The sequence below is a fragment of the Mya arenaria genome, chromosome 6 (assembly GCF_026914265.1).
Source record: "Mya arenaria isolate MELC-2E11 chromosome 6, ASM2691426v1".
NCBI classification, from domain to species: Eukaryota; Metazoa; Mollusca; class Bivalvia; order Myida; family Myidae; genus Mya; species Mya arenaria.
In genome coordinates this window covers 46,334,904-46,359,535 of record NC_069127.1, presented here as the reverse complement: position 1 = coordinate 46,359,535, position 24,632 = coordinate 46,334,904, and the positions used below count along the sequence as shown (strand labels likewise).

The 24,632-nt window shown below is 35.8% G+C and overlaps 1 protein-coding gene across 2 annotated transcripts in view; it reads right to left on the bottom strand.

The window, feature by feature from the left end:
• Nucleotides 1-24,632, bottom strand: part of LOC128237339 (cytochrome b-245 heavy chain-like) — a 119,928-nt gene that overhangs the window by 53,169 nt on the left and 42,127 nt on the right. For both annotated transcript variants that reach the window (XM_052952758.1, XM_052952759.1), the window contains exons 7-8: nucleotides 15,820-15,920; nucleotides 9,805-9,885 (exon numbers count right to left, since the gene is read on the bottom strand). In XM_052952758.1, the coding sequence (XP_052808718.1) occupies nucleotides 9,805-9,885; nucleotides 15,820-15,920 (182 nt within the window). The remainder of the gene's footprint in view (nucleotides 1-9,804; nucleotides 9,886-15,819; nucleotides 15,921-24,632) is intronic.

The window sequence follows — 24,632 nt, the reverse complement described above, 5'->3', positions numbered from 1 at the left end:
CTCCTCGGCCAACAAGCTGCAATGTTATCTGTGTAACGGAGTCGTTCGGAAATTTCCGAGGGTTGTCGACAATGACGTCGCCGTAGCAGCTCGGCGATCACAAAGCTGTAGAGAATGTCGATGGATAGCCGAATGTCAGCTTCCAATCACCAGTGAAACCTGTGATATAGGTTTAATACTCGGAAATGAAGTCTGCGAGTTGTTTTTAATGATCATGTAAAGCTAATTTAATTTTTCCAAGAAGTTATTTTATTTTATTTGCTCCCAATTTTTCGGGTCGGCGGGCAAAGTAAAAATAAAACGGTTGATGATCTCTTTTATTTTTATTTCATTCTAGCAAAAACTTGGGTCGGCGGGTTTGTAAATCAGATTATTAAAAAATGATGGCCTAATCCAATAAAACCAATAAACTGCCTGAAGCTCTAAAAATAAAATATCAGAACACATTCAGCACCTATCCATTGCTTCTTCCATCTATGTCAACATCACATTCCTTCACCTTTTTAAAATCTTTTTTTTTTTCTTTAAATCCATAAAAGCTCAGAAGATCAGATTGTAATAATCTACATGAAGTTCAATGGAAAAGTCTGATTATTAAATTTATTATAAAGTAAAAATGAAATTTCTTCTAAAGAATTGTGTATCATAATTATTTGAATCTATGAACCCAAAAAATGAACAATAATTACCTTTAAGTGACTATGTTGAAGACTTAATAAAATTTAAAATATATTCCCTTGTTACTAAAACTAGAAAGTAGTGAAATCTCCAACAGAAAGGGAGACCATATAGCAAGACTTGCTGCCCTTGCTTCAAGAGTAAACTTTACATAACTATTAGATTTTAACATTTTGGCCATTTTGTTGCTGTTGTTGATCAATCATGACCTTTGGTGTATTTTTGTACAGGGTCACCCAAGTAAGCTTTCTGTAAAGTTTAATTGAATTTGGACTGGTAGTTTTAGAGCAGATGTTTTATTAAAGCAAATAGAGGGTTGGCCATTTTGTTGTTGTTGCTGTTGTTGTTGTTGTTGATCAATCGTGACCCCTTGTTGTATTTTTGTAGAAGACCATCCAAGGCAGCTTCCTGTAAAGTTTCATTGAATTTGGAGAGGTAGTTTTAGAGGAGATGTTTTATTAAAGCAAAACATGATGACAGCCATTTTGTTGCTGTTGCTGTTGTTGTTGTTGTTGATCATTCGTGACTCCTTGTTGTATTTTTGTAGATGATTACCCAAGGAAGCTTCCTGTAAAGTTTCATTGAATTTGGACTGGTAGTTTCAGAGGAGATGTTTTTTTAAAGCAAAACAGGAAGTCGGCCATTTTGTTGTTGTTGTTGCTGTTGATCAATCGTGACCCCTTGTTAAATTTTTGTAGATGGTCACCTAAGGAAGCTTCCTGTGAAGTTTCATTGAATTTGGCCTGGTAGTTTCAGAGGAGAAGTTTTTTAAGCAATTGTTGACGGACTGAAGGACGGACGGACGTGTGTGCGGAAGGACTGACGGACGGACAGACGCTAGACAAAGACGATAATAATAGCTCACCTTGAGCACTTCGTGCTCTGGTGAGCTAAAAAGTAGGTCAAAAGGTCACAATCAAGGTCATCAAAGGACAACATTGATATCAGTTCAAAAAAGTGTACACATGGTCCAAATTTCATTGTAATATCTTGATATATGGGACTGACTTTGACCCCAGGGGCATAATTTGCATATTTTGTTAGAGGACCACTATATGATGCTAGTTACAAATTATTAAAGGACTGATCTCAGCGGCTTCAGACAAGAACATTAAATTTTTCAAGAATTGCCCTCATAAGTCCACTAAACACCTTTGGGGCATGGCCAGTCTATAGACCACAGGGGCATAATTTGATGTTCACAAGCAATTGAGTTAAGAACAGACACACAAGTCACGGACAGTGCACCATCTGATAAAATCAACACACTGCCTTAGAACTTATATGAACTACCCACAGGACAGATCTGACTCCAACATACCTGAGTTTTCCTTCATTATACATGAATTAAATTCTTGATTATATAAGATGTATTAACTATCCACCCAAATTATTAGATTGTAGCTAACAATGCATTATGGTCTTGTTAAATGGAAATGTCTGATTATTAAATTCATTATTGGGTAGGAAAAAAAAATCTTCTAGAAAATAAAGAAATATAATAATTATTTCAACCTATTAACCTATAAAAAGGAAAATAATTACCTCAAAAGTGACTATTTTGAAGAATTCATAAAATATATAATCTTATCCCTTGTTTCTAAAAGTAGACAATAATTCAATCTCCAACAGAAAGGGAGACAATATAGCTAGATTTGATGCCCTTACTTCAAGAGTAAACTTTACATAACTATCAGATTTTATGTTTAAACCCACGAGTTGAGGCCAATTTTGACCCCAGGGGCATAATTTGAACAGACAACCACTTCACAATGTTACACACCAAATATCTAAGCTCTAGGCCATGGCAACAGAGTTATGCATGGAATTCATTTCTTTGAACAATTTTGAAAGAGAACCACCACAGGAACATTCCTATAAAGTTTCATTAAAATTTTACACTGCGAAAATGTGTGACAAAATTATTCAGTCATTTGTAGTTTGTTTGTTTGTTGTTTTTTTGGGGTTTTTTTTTTTTTGGGGGGGGGGGGGTTCTTGGAGGGGTGTCAGCAGGCCCAGACGGATTAAGATTTCAGGAGACCTGCTATTGATATATATGTAAACCTAACCCACGACTATGATATTCACCAAGAAGTTCATTATTTTTTCCACTGTTAATTCCCACACTTTTTCATCTTAGTGAACTTATTTTCTTGCAAGTTTGCAACAATTTTTCCTTCTTTCAAAACTTTAAGTTTATTGCTTTCAATGTGTAATGAATTAAATCATTCAATTGTTCAGGTATTCATATGCATCTGAAACATCATACCATTGTTATGCATTCAATGATGTTATTGTGTCTAATTGTACTTGAACACAAGTTATCAGCATTACTGGTATACGAATTGTTACAAAGCTTTATATTTATGATAATGAAAGTGCTTTTGTTTAATACACATTGAATACAATTACGGAAAATGTATATATGTGAGAAAAACATATTTCATTTTATTCCAGGCCATTCTGCAAAACCCAAAACTAATTTGGGTAATTGTACTTTTCCAAACAGAACAGAACCAAATAGTTAAAGAGCAGTGTTCGACACTAACGGGGTCCCGGGATCCCGAGGACACCAATTTTTCAGGAGGGACACCTGAACATCGAAGTCCGGTATTCCGTCGGGACACTTAAATTTTTGACTGATAAAGGCTAAATATCAATAAATAAGTAGCATTTAATTAATTTATTACCTAAATTCGGGCTCCCCTTAATTTCTTGACAGCACATGTCAAAACGATATTATTAACTATCATTATCGGACTCATCAAAGCGAAAGAATAGCTGACTATTTGACTATAGTTACGTCATCAATCTACAAATAAACAGGTCATTTCACAAGGCGCATGCAGTTTAACGCTTCCGTTTTGTTGTTTACATTTTAAACAAGGTCAGAGCTGACAGAGATTTATTATCGGTAAAATACTTATGTGGAATTGTTTTGCTTATGTGTCAGAACCGCCCAAAAAGATTCCAACTCTGGTGATACCTTTTATATAATCGAGTATTTACAGTAACATTTACGACACAAAAGAACAGCATCATACATTCAGCATTCTTTGTTAATTGGCATTCAACTTATCAATATTCTTTGTTCATTTTAAAGACATGTATTTTATGCTTTGATAAAAAAAAAATAGAAATAAAATTTGCAGGGTTTTATTCATTAATTCAATCAATTTATAAAATTTTATGACTTTTTGGCGCGAAAATTAACATGTATACACAATTTTTGGTCGTCTGCTCTTCCAGTATGCACTACAACTATTGGGCAGTCTGATTGATTTATCAACAGCTCTACTAAATATTGATTGGAGTTTTCACAAGCCAGATGTAATATTCCTACTGTTTCTTAATGAAAAGCACCGACATTTGACAAGACTCTGAACCATGATTTATTTTATGCGTATTTTCCAAAAATCTAAAAATAGTAACAACATCAAGTTTTTGTTTACATTGTATCCATCTCTGTTTTTGACTGAAAACAAAAGGGACTTAAACATTCTCCCGCTTTTGAACCCAATCTACCAACTTAGAGACCAAAATATACCTCACTGCCATTCAGTGCTACTAACCTGTCATTACATGCTGCTGAAAACATGTATAATATGGTGGTGTATACTTGCATCACAAATTGAAAAGTAAAAGGATGTTGAATTTAATATTAAAACAGGCTCAACAATGAAAAAAATGTAAAAAGTGGAAGGGACTCCTAATTTCAGGAAGGGACACCTGATTTCAAATGTTGGTGTCCCTTCGGGATCCCTTGGAAAAATGGTTAGTGTCGACCCCTGCAAAGAGTTTTATAGGACATTATTCTGTTAAAAACAAAATGAATGGCAGGGCTAATAACAGGACGAAACGAGAGATAACGCAATATCAGGTTCACCACGGATTATCCTAGCATGTTTTAGGTACGTATAAATATGTGTTCTGTGACATAAATATCTTTTATATTACCTTGTAATTCTTAGAAGGGGAATCCATATGCATCTTAAACATCATTCAATTAGTATGTATGTTATGACTTTATATTGATTATATTTGCACTACACTTTATAACATCAACTTTAATATGTGTTTTAGTACTTTTTTTAGTACTACAGCATGTGCAATGATTTCCCGCATTTCTTGTGTAGGTGAGTAATGCTAATTTTAGGGTCCCCCTGCAAGATTAACCATTTACAGCACAACTGCCCAAAAATGGATTATCTTTTTTATTGTAATAGTTTTATACTAGATGAAGCACATAAATTAAGACTGCATTTAATTTTAAAATGCCATTTTCCTCTTTAAGTAATAAAAAGTTTCCACAGTAGTGTACCCAAAAGGAAGAAGTGTGCAATCGCTGTTGCTTGTCTTCTCATCTTTATAAGCAAACAGCCTTAGTCAGAAGTATATCAAGATAACAAACTATGACCTGTCACATATTTCTACTGAAATATCTTCCTTTCTAACACAATTCATTTGGTCACTTCTAAAGCAAATTTTCATTGATTGGGAGTAAATTCTGTTGTTACAACAATTAATATAACAAAATCAAACCTATGTTATCTAATTAATTAAGGATGTTGGATAGTTTGGAATAACTGACAAAAGTTTCAGTGCAATACATGAAATACTTGCTGTCAGATATTGATTTAAATCTGATGACATGCAAAACCTTTATCAAATGTTGTAAAATGGGCCATCATTTGCATTATTTATTTTTTTTTTAGAGTTATCTAACTTGATTATTTAAGTAGGATTAATAGATGAGTAAGTGTTTAAAGTTTCAAAGCAATGCAACAAATAGTTGCTGAGATATAAGTTCTGTGTGGTTACATGCAAAACCTTAACTGGAATTTTTAAGTTAAATAAAAAAGGGCAATAAATAACATTTTATACACAATCTAACTTGCTTAATGACCTTATTATACTATGCATAGGAGGCTAGCATAGATAGGACGCAGGCATAAAAATTGGGTAAAACCCGTTAATATATAAGATAGGACGCAACTGAAAAATGTCAAAATTGGAGTCGAAAAATTTAGGTTGGTAAACTATATATAACATATATTAAAGTAAAAACAATAAAAACTAGAAGCGCCGCAATGCGACGAAACCAGGTTCTTGTTTTGGGCAATCAGAAATTATAGCCAATTAATTTGTTGTATGACTTTATCTTTACTTTTATCAAAAAGAGAGGTAACTGAAAATTACTCTAATTAAGTTTTTTATGTGTAAAGAGACGTAACAGAAAATTACTCTAAGTATCTTATGTGTTTAGTTTCGCTGCAACATTCATACTAAGTCTCATCTTTTACCTATTTTTTTGCATATGACAATGATTTAACTTTCTGCAAGCCAACATCACTGAATACCAATGACAATTTATTTTTACAAAGCAAAATGTTTAATCTGATTATTAACACTTTTATAAAATGCAAATGTCAATTTTAATGTAAATTGTTTGCTGAGCAATATTTGAGAAAATGGCTTTACATATTTAAAATCATATTCAATGATAACACACTCTTATTTTGTCAAGCTGATTATATTAAAGATGTTATATAACATTTCAAAATTGCCTTTTCTGAGTCTGAGTCTAAAACTCAGAGTCATGACGATAGTGAACACAGACCCTGCTTCACTTCAAAGGCATGCATGTTCTTGTAAAATATTCTCAAAAAATCAGTTGTCTGCTTTTTGAAAAAAAACTTAAGTTTTTAACTTACACTCAACAAATCAAGTACCTTGACCTTCTTCCCCACCCTTAAAAGCAAGTTTAATCTGCAGCTTCATATAAGCTATATTCACACTAAGATGCATCACTATCCATCAATTCTAACTAAGTTGTTGGCCAGAAAAAACATTTTTCTATTTTTAGGAACAGTGACCTTGACCCCACCTCCCAAGCTAGCTCTTCATATAAGCTCCCTTCGCTCTAAGTTTCATCAATATCTATCAATGTTAACTAAAGTTATTGGGCAGAAACCATTTTTTTATTTTTAGTAACAGTGACCTTGACCTTAGCTCCAACCCCCTCAAAAGCAATCCCAAGCTAGCTCTGTACATAAGCTACCTACACACCAAGTTTTATCAATATCTATCAATGCTAACTAAAGTTATTGGGCGGACAACATTTTAAAATTTTTAGTAACAGTGACCTTGACCTTAGCCCCACCCCCCTCAAAAGCAATCCCAAGCTAACTCTTCACATAAGCTACCTACACACTAAGTTTCATCAATATCTATCAATGCTAACTTATGTTATTGGGCAGAAACAATTCTTCTACTTTTAGTAACAGGCGACCTTGACCGTAGCCCCACCCCCCTCAAAAGCAATCCCAAGCTAGCTCTGTACATAAGCTACCTACACACCAAGATTCATCAATATCGGTCAATGCTTACTAAAGTTATTGGGCAGAAACCATTTTTCTATTTTAAGTAACAGTGACCTTGACCATTTTTCTATTTTAAGTAATAGTGACCTTGACCTTAGCCCCTCCCCACTCAAAAGCAATCCCAAGCTAGCTCTTCACATAAGCAACTTACACACCAAGTTTTATCAATATCGGTCAATGCTAACTAAAGTTATTGGGCAGAAACCATTTTTCTATTTTAAGTAACAGTGACCTTGACCTTAGCCCCTCCCCCCTTAATAGCAATCCCAAGCTAGCTCTTCACATAAGCTACAAACACACCAACTTTCGTCAATATCTATCAATTCTAACTAAAGTTATTGAGCAGAAACCATTTTTCTATTTTAGTATATTTTGTTTTTCTCGCAACCTGACTGGTACGTCGAATCGGACCAAAATTGTACACAACCACTGGTCAAGGGTGGGAATATAGGAAATACAAGTTGTTTGATCGGTAACGTAAATATTCTTGGATATTTAAATGTCAGATGTGACCTTGACCATTGAGGTATGTTCCCGGGTCAAGGTCACTGCACACTGTCTCAATGAGGACAACATTTGTACCACGTAATATGGTAATCCATCAATGCATAAATAAGTTATAGTGCGGACACGAAATGTAACAGACAGACAGACTGACGGACGGACTGATGAACAGACGGACGGAGGGACTGACAGAAGAACAAAGTGCACCACTCCGTGGTGGGGAATTAAAAAGTAAACAAGAATCACTGCAATGTGAAGAAATCAGGTTTTCAATGATTTACAAAAGAACTTCAGCCTTCATTGTGGGATTCAGTTTCAAAGTTTCAATTTTTTTTTTCTATTTTCAGTAACTGTGACATTGAGGGGTGAGAGTGGTCTAGTGGTACAGGTGTCCGCCTCTCACCCAAGAGGTTGTGGGTTCGATCCCCACTAGGGGTACTTTCTCATGGCCTCTCAAAAAGGACACAGTACTGGTTTCTGCCCAGGAAACGGACTCGAGAGTGATCTTAAAAGCTATCAGCTTTCGTCTCAATCGAGCTAAAATAAATTAGTATAAACCAACTGTGACATTGACCTTGAACCTAGGGGCCCCAAATGCTAACCCGTGTAATTCTTCCATAATCTCTTCCTACATACACCATGCACCAAGTTTGGTCACAATATGTCAAAAAGTTATATATTATAGTAACAGTGACATTGACTTTGACCCTAGAGGCCCCAAACACAGAGCCTTTTAAGGTCTCAATAAACTTCATCAATATCGGTCAATGCTAACTAAAGTTATTGGGCAGAAACCATTTTTCTATTTTAAGTAACAGTGACCTTGACCATAGCCCCTCCCCCCTCAATAGCAATCCCAAGCTAGCTCTTCACATAAGCTACATACACACCAACTTTCGTCAATATCTATCAATTCTAACTAAAGTAATTGGGCAGAAACCATTTTTCTATTTTTAGTAACAGGCGACCTTGACCTTAGCCCCACCCCCCTCAAAAGCAATCCCAAGCTAGCTCTTCACATAAGCTACCTACACACCAAGTTTCATCAATATCTGTCAATGCTAACTAAAGTTATTGGGCAGAAACCATTTTTCTATTTTAAGTAACAGTGACCTTGACCATTTTTCTATTTTAAGTAATAGTGACCTTAACCTTAGCCCCTCCCCACTCAAAAGCAATCCCAAGCTAGCTCTTCACATAAGCAACTTACACACCAAGTTTCGTCAATATCTATCAATCCTAACTAAAGTTATTGGGCAGAAACCATTTTTCTATTTTTAGTAACAGTGACCTTGACCTTACCTCCACCCCCCTCAAAAGCAATCCTAAGCTAGCTCTTCCCATAAGCTACCTACACACCAAGTTTCATCAATATCTATCAATGCTAACTAAAGTTATTGAACAGAAACCAATGTTTGACGCACGCCCGCACGCCCAACGACAACCTCATTCTTATAACCTGGTTTTCGTTGAAAACCTGGATAAAAATTGTATATAAGGCATATTTTGGTAACTGTCTTGTGTATTTTGGGAATTATCGTCGTAGTTTGGCAATTTAGCGTTATTCGGTAAGTCCAGTATCTGCCATATTTGTTTTGACGATTTATTTTTTGGGATCGTGAAAATGGCAAAGGTCAATATAGACCATGCGATATTAAATTTTATAGCAATCTGATATGTACTTCTTTGTTTATTTCAAGTAAATTTATACATTAGATACGCAAGAAAAGTAACAGTAGCAGAGGTAATAATACAGTTTTATTCTGTCAACCTGATGACGCTTTTCTTCTATTCGCCTTCATCGTCTTCTGACGGTGTATCGTAAACAACATATAAGTCTTATAGTATGCGTGAATGTTCTCAAAATGTCAAAACCCTCAGTTAAGAATTAAAACATGTGGTAAAATGCGACTAAACAACCATACAGTATTACCATCGCAATAGTTTGTTCCATTGATGTTTTTCTAATGACAGACAGCAGGTGTTTTTCACACCTTCACACATTTGAAAAGATTTGATAGTGACAATAATGCTACTCTGCGGTATGCACATTCCTTCATTATTATTATTATTTTAAAACAGTAACATACAACAAAATGTTTTGTAAAATATCGGAACACTTAAATCGTGAACAATGTTTAATTGACATTTACCTAATATCCCGATTTTCTGTAGCCGTTTTAACTCAATAAGTTAAAGCGCAGACTCACATCGAGTTTTGCAGATACAATTGACTCACCCAATACCATGAATGCCAACACAGACAAAGAACACAACGAACAGATGATGAGTGAACCAAAACACCTCGAAGTATGACCTCCTGAAAAGAAAATACATACAATTAATTGCAACAGATTTTCAGCCAGTTGAAAAATAGAACAACTACCCTCCTGTTGTAGGACAGCATGCTACACACTATAACTACACACTTCTACACACCTTCGTTTTAGAAATGAATACAATAATGATGAAACATGTGGCTGTCCAAAAGCAATTCAAACAAGGCAGTCCAAAGTACGGCTATATCCCCCGCCATTGGTTTTTTAGTATATCTTGTTTTTCTCGCAACCTGACTGGTACGTCGAATCCGACCAAAATTGTACACAACCACTGGTCAAGGGTGGGAATATAGGAAATACAAGTTGTTTGATCGGTAACTTAAACATTCTTGGATATTTAAATGTCAGATGTTACCTTGACCATTGAGGTATGTTCCCGGGTCAAGGTCACTGCACACTGTCTCAATGAGGACAACATTTGTACCACGTAATATGGTAATCCATCAATGCATAAATAAGTTATAGTGCGGACACGAAATGTAACAGACAGACAGACTGACGGACGGACTGATGGACGGACGGACGGACTGACAGAAGGACAAAGTGCACCACTCCGTGGTGGGGAATTAAAAAGTAAACAAAAATCGCTGCAATGTGAAGAAATCAGGTTTTCAATGATTTACAGAAGAACTTCAGCCTTCATTGTGGGATCCAGTTTTAAAGTTTCAACTGTTTTTTTCTATTTTCAGTAACTGTGACATTGACCTTGAACCTAGGGGTCCCAAATGCTATCCCGTGTAATTCTTCCATTATCTATTCCTACATACACCATGCACCAAGTTTGGTCACAATATGTCAAAAAGTTATCTATTATAGTAACAGTGACATTGACTTTGACCCTAGAGGCCCCAAACACAGAGCCTTTTAAGGTCTCAATAAACTCTCCCTATATACCAAGTTTGGTCGCATTATGTCAACCCAAACTAAAGTTAATTGATACCATAGCTGAGTTTGATGCGGCGCCGCCCTTCTGCCAAAACACAGCCATACATCATTATAATAAACCAGGTTTCACATGATGAAAACCTAGTTAAAAATATAACAAGAAACGCTGCAATGCGACGAAAACAAGTTTTCAATGATTGACAGAAGAACTTCAGTCTGTGTCTGTTTTTCTATTTTTAGTAACAGTGACCTTGACCATAGCGACTCCAAACGCAATCCCATGAAAGGTATCCATAAACTGTTCCTTTATACCAAGTTGGGTCAAGATATGTGAACCCTGACTAAAGTTATACTGTTTCAACCGTTTTTCAATTTTCAGTAACAGTGACCTTGACCTTGACCATAGGGACCCCAAACGCAATCCCATGAAAAGTATAAACTCTTCCTTTATACCAAGTTGGGTCAAGATATGTCAACCATAACTAAAGTTATTCAGTTTCAACCGTTTTTTTTATTTTAAGTAACAGTGACCTTGACCTTTACTCTAGGGACCCCAAACACAATCCCATGAAAGGTATCCATAAACCCTTCCTATAGACCAAATTTGGTCAAGATATGTAAGCCCTGACTTTAGTTATTCAGTTTCAACCATTCTTCAATTATAAGTAACAGTGACCTTGACCCTAGGGTCCCCAAATGCAATCCCATGAAAGGTCTCCATAAACTCTTCCTTTATACAAAGATTGGTCAATATATTTGGACATTGACTAAAATTATTCTGTTTCAACTGCTTTTCTATTTTTGGTAACAGTGACCTTGACCTTGACCCTAGGGACCCCAAACGCAATCCCATGAAAGATATCCATAAACTCTTCTTTTATACCAAGTTTGGTCATGATATGTGGACCCTAACTAAAGTTATTCAGTTTCAACTCTTTTTCTATTTTTAGTAACAGTGACCCTGACCTTGACCCTAGGGACCCAAACACAATCCCATAAAAGGTATCCATAAACTCTTCCTTTATACCAAGATGGGTCAAGATATGTCAACCCTAACTGAAGTCATTCAGTTTTAACCGTTTTTTCTATTTTAAGTAACAGTGACCTTGAGCTTGACTCTAGGGATCCCAAATGCAATCCCATGAAAGGTATCTATAAACTCTTTCTATAGACCAAGTTTGGTCAAGATATGTCAACCCTTACTAAAGTTATTCAGTTTCATAGGTGAGTTTGACGCCGCCTGGCCGCATGCCCGCCCTACCGCCCACCTGCCCGAACAAAGATGATCGTCATTCTAATAACCAGGTTTCACTATGTGAAAACCTGATTAACAAGAGCTGTCGTAAGACAGCGCGCTCCACTATGCTGCTTTGACTTAGAAGTGAATACAATAAAGATGTAATATGTGCCTGTCAACTGCTTTCTTCTATTTTTTGTAAAAGTGAACTAGATCCTAAGGGCCCCAAACACAATCCCATGGAAGTTCTCCATAAACTCTTCCTACATATCAAGTTTGGTCAGAGTATGTCAACCATAACTGAAACAGTAATTTATTTTTAGTAACAGTGACTATGAACCTAGGGGGCCAAAAGGCAATCTATGACAGGTCTGCATAAACTTGTCCTATATACCAAGCTTGGTCACACTATGTCAACCCTTACTTGAATTATTCAGTACTTACCATATTTCTATTTTTAGCAACAGTGACCCTGACCTAGACCATAACTCTCGGGGCCCAAAACACAATCTTAGGAAAGGTCTCTATAAACTCTTCCTATATACCAAGTTTGGTCACAATATGTAGACCCTTACTTGAATTATTTATGAAAATGTGGTTAAGCATATAAAAATGTGCCTTTCAAAAGAAATTAAAATAAAAATAAAAAAAATCATTCAAGGGCCATAATTTGTATTTAAGGTTAAAATGGAATGTTTCTTGTTGAAATATGGTCGTCAATAATTCTTCGAAGAATTTAGTGCATTGAATGAAGGTTTTTTTTACAATCCCAACTTGCCCTAAAACTTTTACCTGCCCTAAAACTTTATCCTAAGTCAATCAGGAGCCATAACTTTTATTAAGGATAATTTGGAGTTATGTTACCTCATTTTGTGATGGTCCTGTACAATTGTGTGAAGTATTAAGTCAAAAGAATAAAGGATATAGAAGTTATCAAAAGTTATCAATAAATATTCCAACCTGCCTAAGTTCCATTGTTAATCAGGGGCCATAATTTGTATAAAAGATAATATGGAGTTATCTTACCTCATTATGTGATGGCTCTGAAAAACTCTATGAAGTATTAAGTCAATTAAATGAAGGGTATTTGACTTATAAGTGAAAATCTCAACATGCCCTAAAACTTTTACCTGCCCTAAAACTTTAACCTAAGTCAAAAAGGGGCCATAACTTGTATTAAGGATAGTATGGAGTTATGTAACCTTATTGTGTGATAGTCCTGAACAACTGTGTGAAGTATTTAGTCAATTGAATGAAGGGTATAGAAGTTATTAACAAGAGATGTTTGTCAAACATAATGCCTAAAATCAATAGGGGTCGTCTACTGGTCAGGCCCAACCTCGAAGTCAAGTTTGAGGGCCATGAGTGCAGGCATTGTTGAGATATCACTCAGACAACCTTTTATCATTCAAGGTCACTGTGACCTTGACCTTTGGCCCAATGACCCCTAAAATCAATTGGGGCCACCTACTGGCCAGGCCCAACCTCCAAGTCAAGATTGAGGGCCATGGGTGCAAGCATTGTCAAGTTATCATTTTGACAACCTTTTACCATTCCAGTTCACTGTGTCCTTGACCTTTGGCCCGATGACCCCCCCAAAAAATATGTGTCATCTACTGGTCAGGCCCAACCTCCAAGTCAAGTTTGAGGGCCATGGGTGAAGGCATTGTCGAGTTATCACTGGGACAACCTTTTATCATTCAAGGTCATTGTGACCTTGACCTTTGGCCCGATGACCCCCCAAAAAACAATAGGGGTCATCTACGGGTCAGCCCCAATCTCCAAGTCAAGAATGAGGGCCATGGGTGCAGGCATTGGCAAGTCATCACTCGGACAACCTTTTACCATTCAAGGTCACTGTGACCTTGACCTTTGGCCTGATGACCCCCCAAAACAATAGGGGTCATCTACTGGTCAGGCCCAACTTCCATATCAAGTTTGATAACCATAGGTTTAGGCATTGTTGAGATATCACTTGGACAAGCTTTAAAATTCTTTTACCATTAAAGATCACTGTGACCTTGACCTTTGACCCGATGAGCCCTAAAATCATAACGGGTCATCTACAGGTCAGCTGCAACTCCAAGTCAAGTTTGAGGGCCATGGGTGCAGGCATTGTCGAGCTATCACTCGAAACATTTTCGCATTCATGGTCACTATGAACTTGACCTTTGACCCGATAACTCCTAAAATCAATAAAGGTCATCTACTGGTCAGGCCAAACTTCCATGTCAAGTTTGATGATCATAGGTTCAGGCATTGTTAAGATATCACTGGGAGAAGATTTGTTAACTTTTTTTGTGTTAAATGTTACTGTTACCTTGACTTTGGCCCAATTACCCCCAAAGTCAAGAGGGGTCATCTACTGGTCAGGCCCAACCTTCATGTCAAGTTTGATGATCAAAGGTCCAGGAATTGTTGAGTTTGCTCTCAAGGTCACTGTGACCTTGAACTTTGACCCTAAAATTAAAAGGGTCCATCTACTGGTCAGGCCCAACCTCCAAGTCAAGTTAAGGGCCATGGGTGCAGGCATTGTCGAGTTATCACTCGGACAACCTTTTACTATTCATGGTCATTGTGACCTTGACCTTTGGCCCAATGACCCTCAAAAACAATAGGGGTCATCTACTGGTCAGGCCCAACCTTCATGTCAAGTATGAGGGCCACAGGTGGAGGCATTGTTGAGTTATCACTCGGAAAACCTTTTGCCATTCAAGGTCACTGTGACCTTGACCTTTGGTCAGATGACCCCCAAAAACAATAGGGGTCATCTACCGGTCAGGCCCAACTTCTATATTAAGTTTGATGACCATAGGTCTAGGCATTGTTGAGTTATCACTCGGACGAACTTTAAAATTATTTTACCATTAAAGGTCACTGTGACCTTGACCTTTGACCCCCATGAGCCCTAAAATCAATAGGGGTCATCTACTGGTCTAGCTCAACCTTCACCGACTGACATGTGCAAAGCAATATATCCCTCTTCTTCGAAGGGGGGGGGGGGGGGGGGCAGAATAAAAGTCAATCAAGAGCCATGTATATGTATTTAAGGTTAATATACAGTTATTTAAACTTATTTGTGTAACGGCTTCTGTTTAAAGTATGTGACTATTGATTTAGGATAATGTAGAGTTATTTAACCTTATTGTATTCTGGACATAGATTACTATGACGTATTAAGTCAATTGAATGAAGCGTATTGAAATCATTAGCAAAAGTCCCGACTTGCAAACTTGCCCTTGAACTTTAACCAGCCACAATGTGCCCTAAAACTTCCACCTAAGGTCCTAAGCCTATCAGGGGCCATTATATGTATTTAGGATGAAATGGTGTTATGTAATCTCACTGTAAAACGTTCCTCAATATTTGTGTGAATTTGTAAGTGTATTGATTGAAGGGTATAGAAGCTAAAGTAAAAATCCCAACTTGCCCTAAAATCTGAACCTTACACAATGTGCCCTAAAACTTTAATCTTAGATTATAAGTCAATCAGGGGACATACTTGGTGTTATGTTACCTCATTGTTTGATTGTCCTGAACAACTGTGTGAAATATTGAGTGAATTGAATGAAAGGTATTGGAGTTATAAGTGAATATGACAACTAGCCCTAAAACCATAACCAGATGCCGACACCGGACCATTAGAAGTAAAGCCTCCTTATTCTTCAAGTAGTTGAGCTAAAAGACATAAAATTCTGAATCCAGGGATAGAGTGGTGGACATCAGCTAGACATGGCTCATATATAAACCATATATGAAAGCTAAAAACATTGGATATGAGCTAGGCACTGACCTGATTGTCTCCGTGGCAGAACTGACCATCAGGATAAGGGCTAAGGTGGCAAGTACTCCTGTGATACCTGGTATAGATGTCATTGCAAACAGAGTTGGATCCTGAAATAATACCAATATACATGTAGCTTAATACATAACTTTAAAATACTTGTAAATTTAAGTTTTATAAGTTAAAATATCAAAACTATATGGATTTCATTTTCGAGTACAAGTTTAAAGCTGCATTTTCACAGATATACAATTTTAAGTAATTTATCCTAAGAGCCTGGGGTGCGTTTCAGAGACGATCGTTAAGGCGATCGTTAGCTGATTTTGGTAGTTCAACCAAAAATACCGATCCGCACCGTTTCAGAGACGCAACGTGCACCTGCTTTATTGTTAATTTTGCTCGTAAACCTACGACCGGTAAGAGGCACTCATTAACTTAACGATCAAGATGGCGAATGAAGATTTTCTCCATATCAAAGTATATTTTTACTTTTTTACTTTAACAACATGTGAGAGTTTAATATTGTGTGTAGCATGTTTGCTGGTGTGGAATTTTCAAACTTATGTCTAAAAATAGCTGAAAACAGAACGAAAATGTTCTATTTCCGCCGTTCTGTCAAAAAAGGATTTTAACTGTAGAAGATGTAAGTTTTTTGTTATATTTAGTTAATGTGCTGATATTGTGTACATCTAAAACAGGGAATATGATGCTGAATTTGATTTGGTTTCATTGCTGTTTAATATGTCATGTAAAACATTTTCTTGAAATTCTTCTATTTCGGATGGTTTTTAATTCGGATAAATAAATGCCTGTACATATTTTGTTGTAATATTCCGGTCTTTGTGGCATGCAGTCAGTGAATTGTTAAACAGTGTTACCATTTTATCATGTCATGATATAACATAATTATTTTTCTTATATTTACTCATCTAAAACTGATGCTAAATATGTAATTATAGATACTGTACTGTAATGTAAACAACACTGTCACAACAAATAAGTTGATTATTGGCTACTTTAATACCATGGACACTATCAGGTGACAATGTAATCATTTTAGTTCACCTTTACTTGTAATTGAAATTTGTTTTAGTAAGGTATCATATGGTTTATGTAGAACTTTGTAGTATATGTACATATGTGAGTTTTCAACTGACAAAGGTGAGTTTTCAACTGACAAAGGTTAAATCTTGTCTTTTTCAGTCATACCATTTGATGCCAAGAAGTGTCATGGTCTTGGTGGAAAATGCTGTGCTTTTCATTGACCTCTGTTTAATAATGCTATGGAAAAGGGAATTAAATTCTAATGTTGGTTTTATGAATAATAATGGAGGTATATTCAACAAATGAACACATTGTCATAAGGACTAATGTAGAAACTAAACTGCAAAACCATATTATGTAACCTGCAGTTAATACACAGGCTTTGTACAGATGCTTAATGATATTCTGTTTTATTTTTTTTAGTTTTTTTGCTTGTTAAATAATGTTTTAGTTAATTATTTCAGGCTTGTGATAGAAAACTATCAGGAATGCTTCAAGCTGGCAATGGAGGGAAATGTAAAAGTAGGTAGGAAACGATAAAATGCAATAGGATATAAACCAATTTTGTGAATAATACAATAAGATGAATTTTATATAATGATACAATGTTGGGCATCTTACTTTGAGCAGTTAAAATAATTAACTGGTATAACATAATTGTTATTTAACTTATATGAACATTAAACAAGAAATAAAATGTGACCAGAATGGCGTTTTTCATGTTTTCTTAATTACCCTACTTATATTTTTTAAAAAGACAATAATTTTCATGAAATATCTATTTCAGTTGAAAAATTGGAATGTAAATTATGTGTTTCTTGTAGTTTAACCATTAAAAGGCGTTTTCATATATGTATTATATTGTGCTGTATTAAACAATATTTTACAACTTTTTGTCTTTTTCAGGACACTGAAAAATCACAAGGTTTCAAACATTTAGAATATGCTCACAGTCAGTCTTCAAGTAATACTCACCTTAAAGGTTCCAGTGTGTTTTAGGAGACTTTGTCAGAATAGTACTTTATAGCTACATACACTGGAGATACCAGACCCAGCAGATAACTACAGATATATTAACACAGAACCTGAAATTAATTGCATATCCCAACACAACATAAAACTTTTAACTGTTAAATAGGCAGTGAGGCATTTGTGTGTAACCTTCATTATTTGAAATGAAATTTCTTATTTATTTTTTAAGTTTGACTTTGCATTTAAAAGCCATTGGCATTAGATTTTCCAAATATATATATATATATATATATATATATATATATATATTTATACAGTTTCAACTGTGATGTATATCCAGTTGTACATGTTTCCTCTAAGGATTAAAATACTTCTGAATTATATAGGAAAATCTAAATGATTCGTTATTCAAACTTATGATATTATAAAAAACTGTAACCAAATCTACTTTTCACTTGATTTAGCTAGTAGTTGGTAGAATCTCTTCTGCCCTTAAACATCTTATAACTTATTCGCTGCCACCATTAAAGATAACTTGGAAACTTATTTAGTAATAAAATAAGCAAAACCTGTTACTTCTAATACTAGTTTTTATTTACAGTCACTCTGCACAGTCACACATTTTTACAAAGTCCAGAATACAATGTATAATAAAATGTAAGATATGAATAAGTATAGTATTTTAAATGCAAACACAAACAGTCAATGATAATGAGATGTAACTTTCAACAGGATATACTGGTGCGAACTACTCAGTCTTAACCTAAATTCCACTCCCGTCTTTTTAAGAACCCCAACTATACGAGGGGGAGTCAATAAGTTCGTGAAAGACCCCTTTTTGTCGCTTATTGTACATCTTTTTTTTTCTTGAATTGTTTTTAACATCATATTTCACATGTGATTTAATAAATATGGAAATTAATTACTAACTTATTTCTTATTATAAATTATTATATGATTTATTATTATACACTGTCAACAACGTGGCGCACTTTGAAATGGCGCTGTATCTAACATAACAATGTTATATAAAGTACGTCATTTTTGCGGGAAAAGAGCGTGTGATTCAGGCGAGACTTTTACTGACGTCACTTTGACGTGTCGATCATGTAAATACGAAGTTTTGACGTCATACCATAAACAACAACTGTGCGCTAACCTTTTAAAATACCCACACTAGGATTATCTTCAAGTAAATGACGTCAATGGATAACGTTGAGAAGCGGGCTGTCATTAAGCATTGCTTTAGAGTCTGAATGACGCCCACCGACACGCTCAAGTTCATGAACCAGGGAAACACCGGACAATCATGTAAGTGAAGTTTAGTTTACAAGTGGCACGGGAGATTTTCAAATGGGAGAGAGGACATCAACGATGACAAACGAGCAGGAAGACCGGTAACCAGTGACTCATTGAAGCTAGCTGTTGCATCCCAGCTTTCTACCGACAGACGAAGAAGCATCGACGAACTTGCAGATATGTTTGATTTATCGCACGGCACAATGCATAAAATAATTACAAACGATCTGGGAATGAGGAAAGTCTCAGCACGATGGGTGCCGCGACTTTTGTTGGAAAATGAAAAAAACGTGCGCGTGGAAACGTCACAGTGCTTTCTGGCACGTCACGCCAGAGAAGGCGACCATTTCTTAAATAAAATTGACCCTGAAACAAAAGCTGAGTCAATGGTATGGAAACGACCCTCTTCACCGCCACCAAAGAAAGCAAAGGTCATCAAGTCAGCGAAAAAAGTGATGTTCCTCGTCTTCATGGATCACCAGGGCATACTCCTGTCACATGCCATCCCCACTGACAAGACCGTCAACGCGGGTTATTATCAGAAGGTTAACAGTATTAAAAGTCTAAAAATATTGTTTTATTAGTTGGATTTAAATATTATATTTTAAATAAATGCTTATTTACAAAAATAATAAAGTGTTTCATGTTTGCTTGTTTTATGATTAATTCCCTAATTTTATTTTAGTTTGTTCACAGGTTCTGCGCCGTGATCTCGTTCACGCCATCCAGAAGAAGCGCCCGGATGTTGAGATCGAGAATCTCATCTTTCACCAAGATAACGCCCCGGCCCACCGTGCACAGGAAACACTGATGACGATTGACTTTTTAGGATTTGAGCGTCTCAATCATTCGCCGTACTCACCTGACCTCGCCCCTATGGACTTCGCGATTTTTCCAAGACTGAAGGCGATCTTCGCAGGAGACGTTTCAAATGTCTGGCAGAGCTCCGCAGCGCAGTCCAGTCATCGTTCGCATCCCTGTCCGAGACATGGTTTACAGAGGTGTACCGGAAATGGGTCGTCCACCATCAGAAATGTGTCCAAGAGAGTGGAGAGTATTTTGAGAAACAGTAACGCCCATAACGTCAACGTCATGACATTGTTCCGAAGTGCGCCGCGGTATTGCAGATGGGTATTTTGTATTTTTTATTTATATTAGTAATTGTTATTGTATTCACATTTATTTTTTGTACATGTTTTGAAAACATATTTGTTATTGTGTATATTAAATTTCTTTACACACAAACGCGCATTTGTTTTTTTAAAACGGTCGTTCAAGAACTTATTGACTCCCCCTCGTATATACTAAAGTATTATATAATTAACAGGAAATGTAAGATTAACCCGAGATGAACCTGAAGGTACCTGAAGTTTCAGGTCAGTCAAGAGACATTATTATATAGCCTCTAGTTTTCCATACAGATGTAACTAATTACTAAACAATTGCTGGATACAGTTACAGTTATGCAATGTACCCCGAAATCTCAGGTTTTACTGTTATGATCAATTGATATAGAAGGTACCTGAAGAAATTAGTAAACAAAGATTAACCTTCAAATTCAGCATCTAAAACAATACGTTAACAGTTTTAAAACAAGTCTTTTACTTGATTAAGACAATCATATAATAGGTAAATCTAAAATTGCAACAAAACACACACTACCATGGTTGTTGATCATGTAAACATTCATACTATCTTTTTATAGAAATTAAGTGCATCTTTTGATATTTCTGAATACATTTATTTTTACTTTGACTGGCTCATATAAACACAGAACTACATAAAGTCTATACTCCAGTGTATATCATAACATGATTGAAATAGATAATAGATAATATTTGCATGAAACTCTGAACACTTAACCACTATGGCAATCTGCACCAGTTATGATACTTTTTGTTGAATGATGAGACAAGCTTGTAAAATAGCTGTATTTCTTTTGGTAATTTTGTGTATTTGAAGCATGTCTACAAATGTAGATTTTATCATGTATTTTGAATGGATCTGAAATGCTGTTTATTTAACTGTTATAACAAAGATTGACACAATAAAGATGGATTTATGAATTGTCTTCATACAAAAAATCCAACCAGTCAAAATTGTATTTTTGAACTATTTCCCAATACAATAACTCTCAGTCACAGTTTTGGTGCATAAACGTATGAACTTTACTCCTTATCCGAACTAAGGCCGGTTGTTAATGATTGGAATCAGTCATCATCATCATCATCATCATCATCATCATCATCATCATCATCATCATCATCATCATCATCATCATCATCTACCGCACCCACCACAACAACCACCACCACCAACTTTACCACCTACATCATCATCCACATCTACATATCATCATCTCGTCATGATCATTGTCTTCATCGTCACATCATAATTAGTATCATTGCCGTCGTAGCATCATCATTATTATTATCATCATCTTAGTCGTCGTCGTCGCATTATAATGATAATACTCATAATATTCGTCTTCGTCATCGCCGCATTATCACTATCGTCGTCATCGCATCATCATGATAGTTTCGTTGTCGCATTATTATTATTAAATTATCATTGCCGTTGTTGTCGCATCATCGTGACTATCATCATCAGCACCATTCTGCACGTTTGCATTTACTTTACAGACTGAAAAAACAATGTATTTTGTTGTTGTCCAATTTTCATTATAATTACACAAATTTTAAAATGAGCGTCGGAACCCGCCACTGCCTCCATCACAAACAAGAGCAGTCACAGACAGCTATATCCCCCGCCTTTTTTTGTAACGAAAGCCAATCAATGGTAAGGGTAGTTTCTCAGGAACATAAGAAATGCGTAAAATTAGTAAAGGGCAATAACTATTTCAAAAATGGTCGAATCGGGAAAGCCCGACAATATGCCCTGCTTCACTTCATGATCATCAATCTGTGAAAGTTTGGTAGAAATCGCATGAAAAACGTAAGAGGAGTTGCGAAGAAACCAATTTTAAATGTAAAATAAACAAAGGGCAATAACTCTTTCAAAATAGTTGAATCGGGAAAGCCCGACAATATGCGCTTTTTCACTTTATGATCTGTGAAAGTTTGGTAGAAATCGCTTGAAAAACGTAAGAGAAGTTGCGTAGAAACCAATTTTAAATGTAAAATAAGCAAAGGGCAATAACTCTTTCAAAAATGGTCAAATCAGGAAAGCCCGACAATATGCGCTGCTTCACTTTATGATCATCAATCTGTGAAAGTTTGGTAGAAACCGCATGAAAAACGTAAGAGGAGTTGCGAAGAAACCAATTTTAAATGTAAAATAAGCAAAGGGCAATAACTCTTTCAAAAATAGTTGAATCAGGAAAGCCCGATAATATGCGCTGCTTCACTTTATGATAATCAATCTGTGAAAGTTTGGTAGAAATTGCACGAAAAACTTAAGAGGGTTTGTGAAGAAACCAATTTTAAATGTAAAATAAGCAAAGGGCAATAACTCTTTCAAAAATGGTCAAATCAGGAAAGCCCGACAATATGCCCTGCTTCACTTTAAGATCATCAATCTGTAAAAGTTTGGTAGAAATCACATGAAAAACGTAAGAGCAGTTACAAAGAAACCAATTTTAAAGGTAAAAAAAGCAAAGAGCAAGAACTCTTTCAAAAATAGTCAAATCGGGAAAGCCCGACAATATGCGCTGCTTCACTTTATGATAATCAACCTGTGAAAGTTTGGTAGAAATCACTTGAAAAACGTAAGAGGAGTTGCGAAGAAACCAATTTTAAAGGTAAAAAAAGGAAAGAGCAATAACTCTTTCAAAAATAGTCAAATCGGGAAAGCCCGACAATATGAGCTGCTTCACTTTATGATAATCAACCTGTGAAAGTTTGGTAGAAATCGCTTGACAAACGTAAGAGGAGTTGCGAAGAAACCAATTTTAAATGTAAAATAAGCAAAGGGCAATAACTCTTTCAAAAATGGTCAAATCAGGAAAGCCCGACAATATGCCCTGCTTCATTTTAAGATCATTAATCTGTAAAAGTTTGGTAGAAATCACATGAAAAACGTAAGAGCAGTTACAAAGAAACCTATTTTAAAGGTAAAATAAGCAAAGAGCAATAACTATTTCAAAAATAGTCAAATCAGGAAAGACCGACAATATGCGCTGCTTCACTTTATGATAATCAATCTGTGAAAGTTTGGTAGAAATCGCTTGAAAAACGTAAGAGGAGTTGCGAAGAAACCAATTTTAAATGTAAAATAAGCAAAGGGCAATAACTCTTTCAAAAATGGTCAAAGCAGGAAAGCCCGACAATATGCGCTGCTTCACTTTATGATCATCAATCTGTGAAAGTTTGATAGAAAGTGCATGAAAAACGTAAGAGCAGTTGCGAAGAAACCAATTTTAAATGTAAAATAAGCAAAGGGCAATAACTCTTTCAAAAATGGTCAAATCAGGAAAGCCCGACAATATGCGCTGCTTCACTTTATGATCATCAATCTGTGAAAGTTTGGTAGAAACCGCATGAAAAACGTAAGAGGAGTTGCAAAGAAACCAATTTTAAATGTAAAATAAGCAAAGGGCAATAACTCTTTCAAAAATGGTCAAATCAGGAAAGCCCGACAATATGCCCTGCTTCACTTCATGATCATCAATCTGTGATAGTTTGGTAGAAATCGCATGAGAAATGTAAGAGGAGATGCAAAGAAATTAATGTGGGCCAGACGGACGGACGGACACACACACACACGGAATCGGGCCTACCATTACTATATCCCCTCGCCTTTTCAAGGCGGGGGATAAAAATCCCGGATGATGATGTATTTAAGGTACAAATGAAACATAAATAGCAGATGGTTAATCAGAATAGAGACCACGAGTTTGTATCATTTGTGTCAATCATTATAAAATGGAGAGTTACATTAATTGATTCCCTTCAAGAGATTATCATTATTATTATTATTATAATTATCATTAATAAAAAAGACAGGTGCGCTCATCAGGTTAATATGACATAACGTCATTTCACTTCAGACTGGGTCAATCGCTTTAACGCGGTGCTTTATCGTTATTTTTTTACGTACGACCGGAGAGTTTACGAGACGTTTCTGAAACGCCTTTATGATTATCGTTAAGTTAGTCGTTATTAAGATCGTAAATTTACGTTAATGGCAGATTGTAAAATCTATCTGAAACGCACCCCTGGTCCTGAAACTATACAATAAAGTCAAGTTTCAGATTTTTTCAAAAATCAAAAAAAAAAATTCAGGTCCACTGTGTTTCATTGTTAACCAAAACACTTGAAGATTAGGCAACAACATGTGGATGCAGCAGGATTATGACCAGTAGTTGATACAGGTAATGAGGTATATTGAGAACACTGACACCTGTGTGCCATCTCTGACTGGGTTTACATATCTCTGGTCTTGGTTACTAGTATATTGAGAACAACTATACCTTTGTGCCATCTATATCATGGTTTACATACTGTCTGGTCTTGGTTATGTGTAAATTGAGAACAATGTTACCTTTG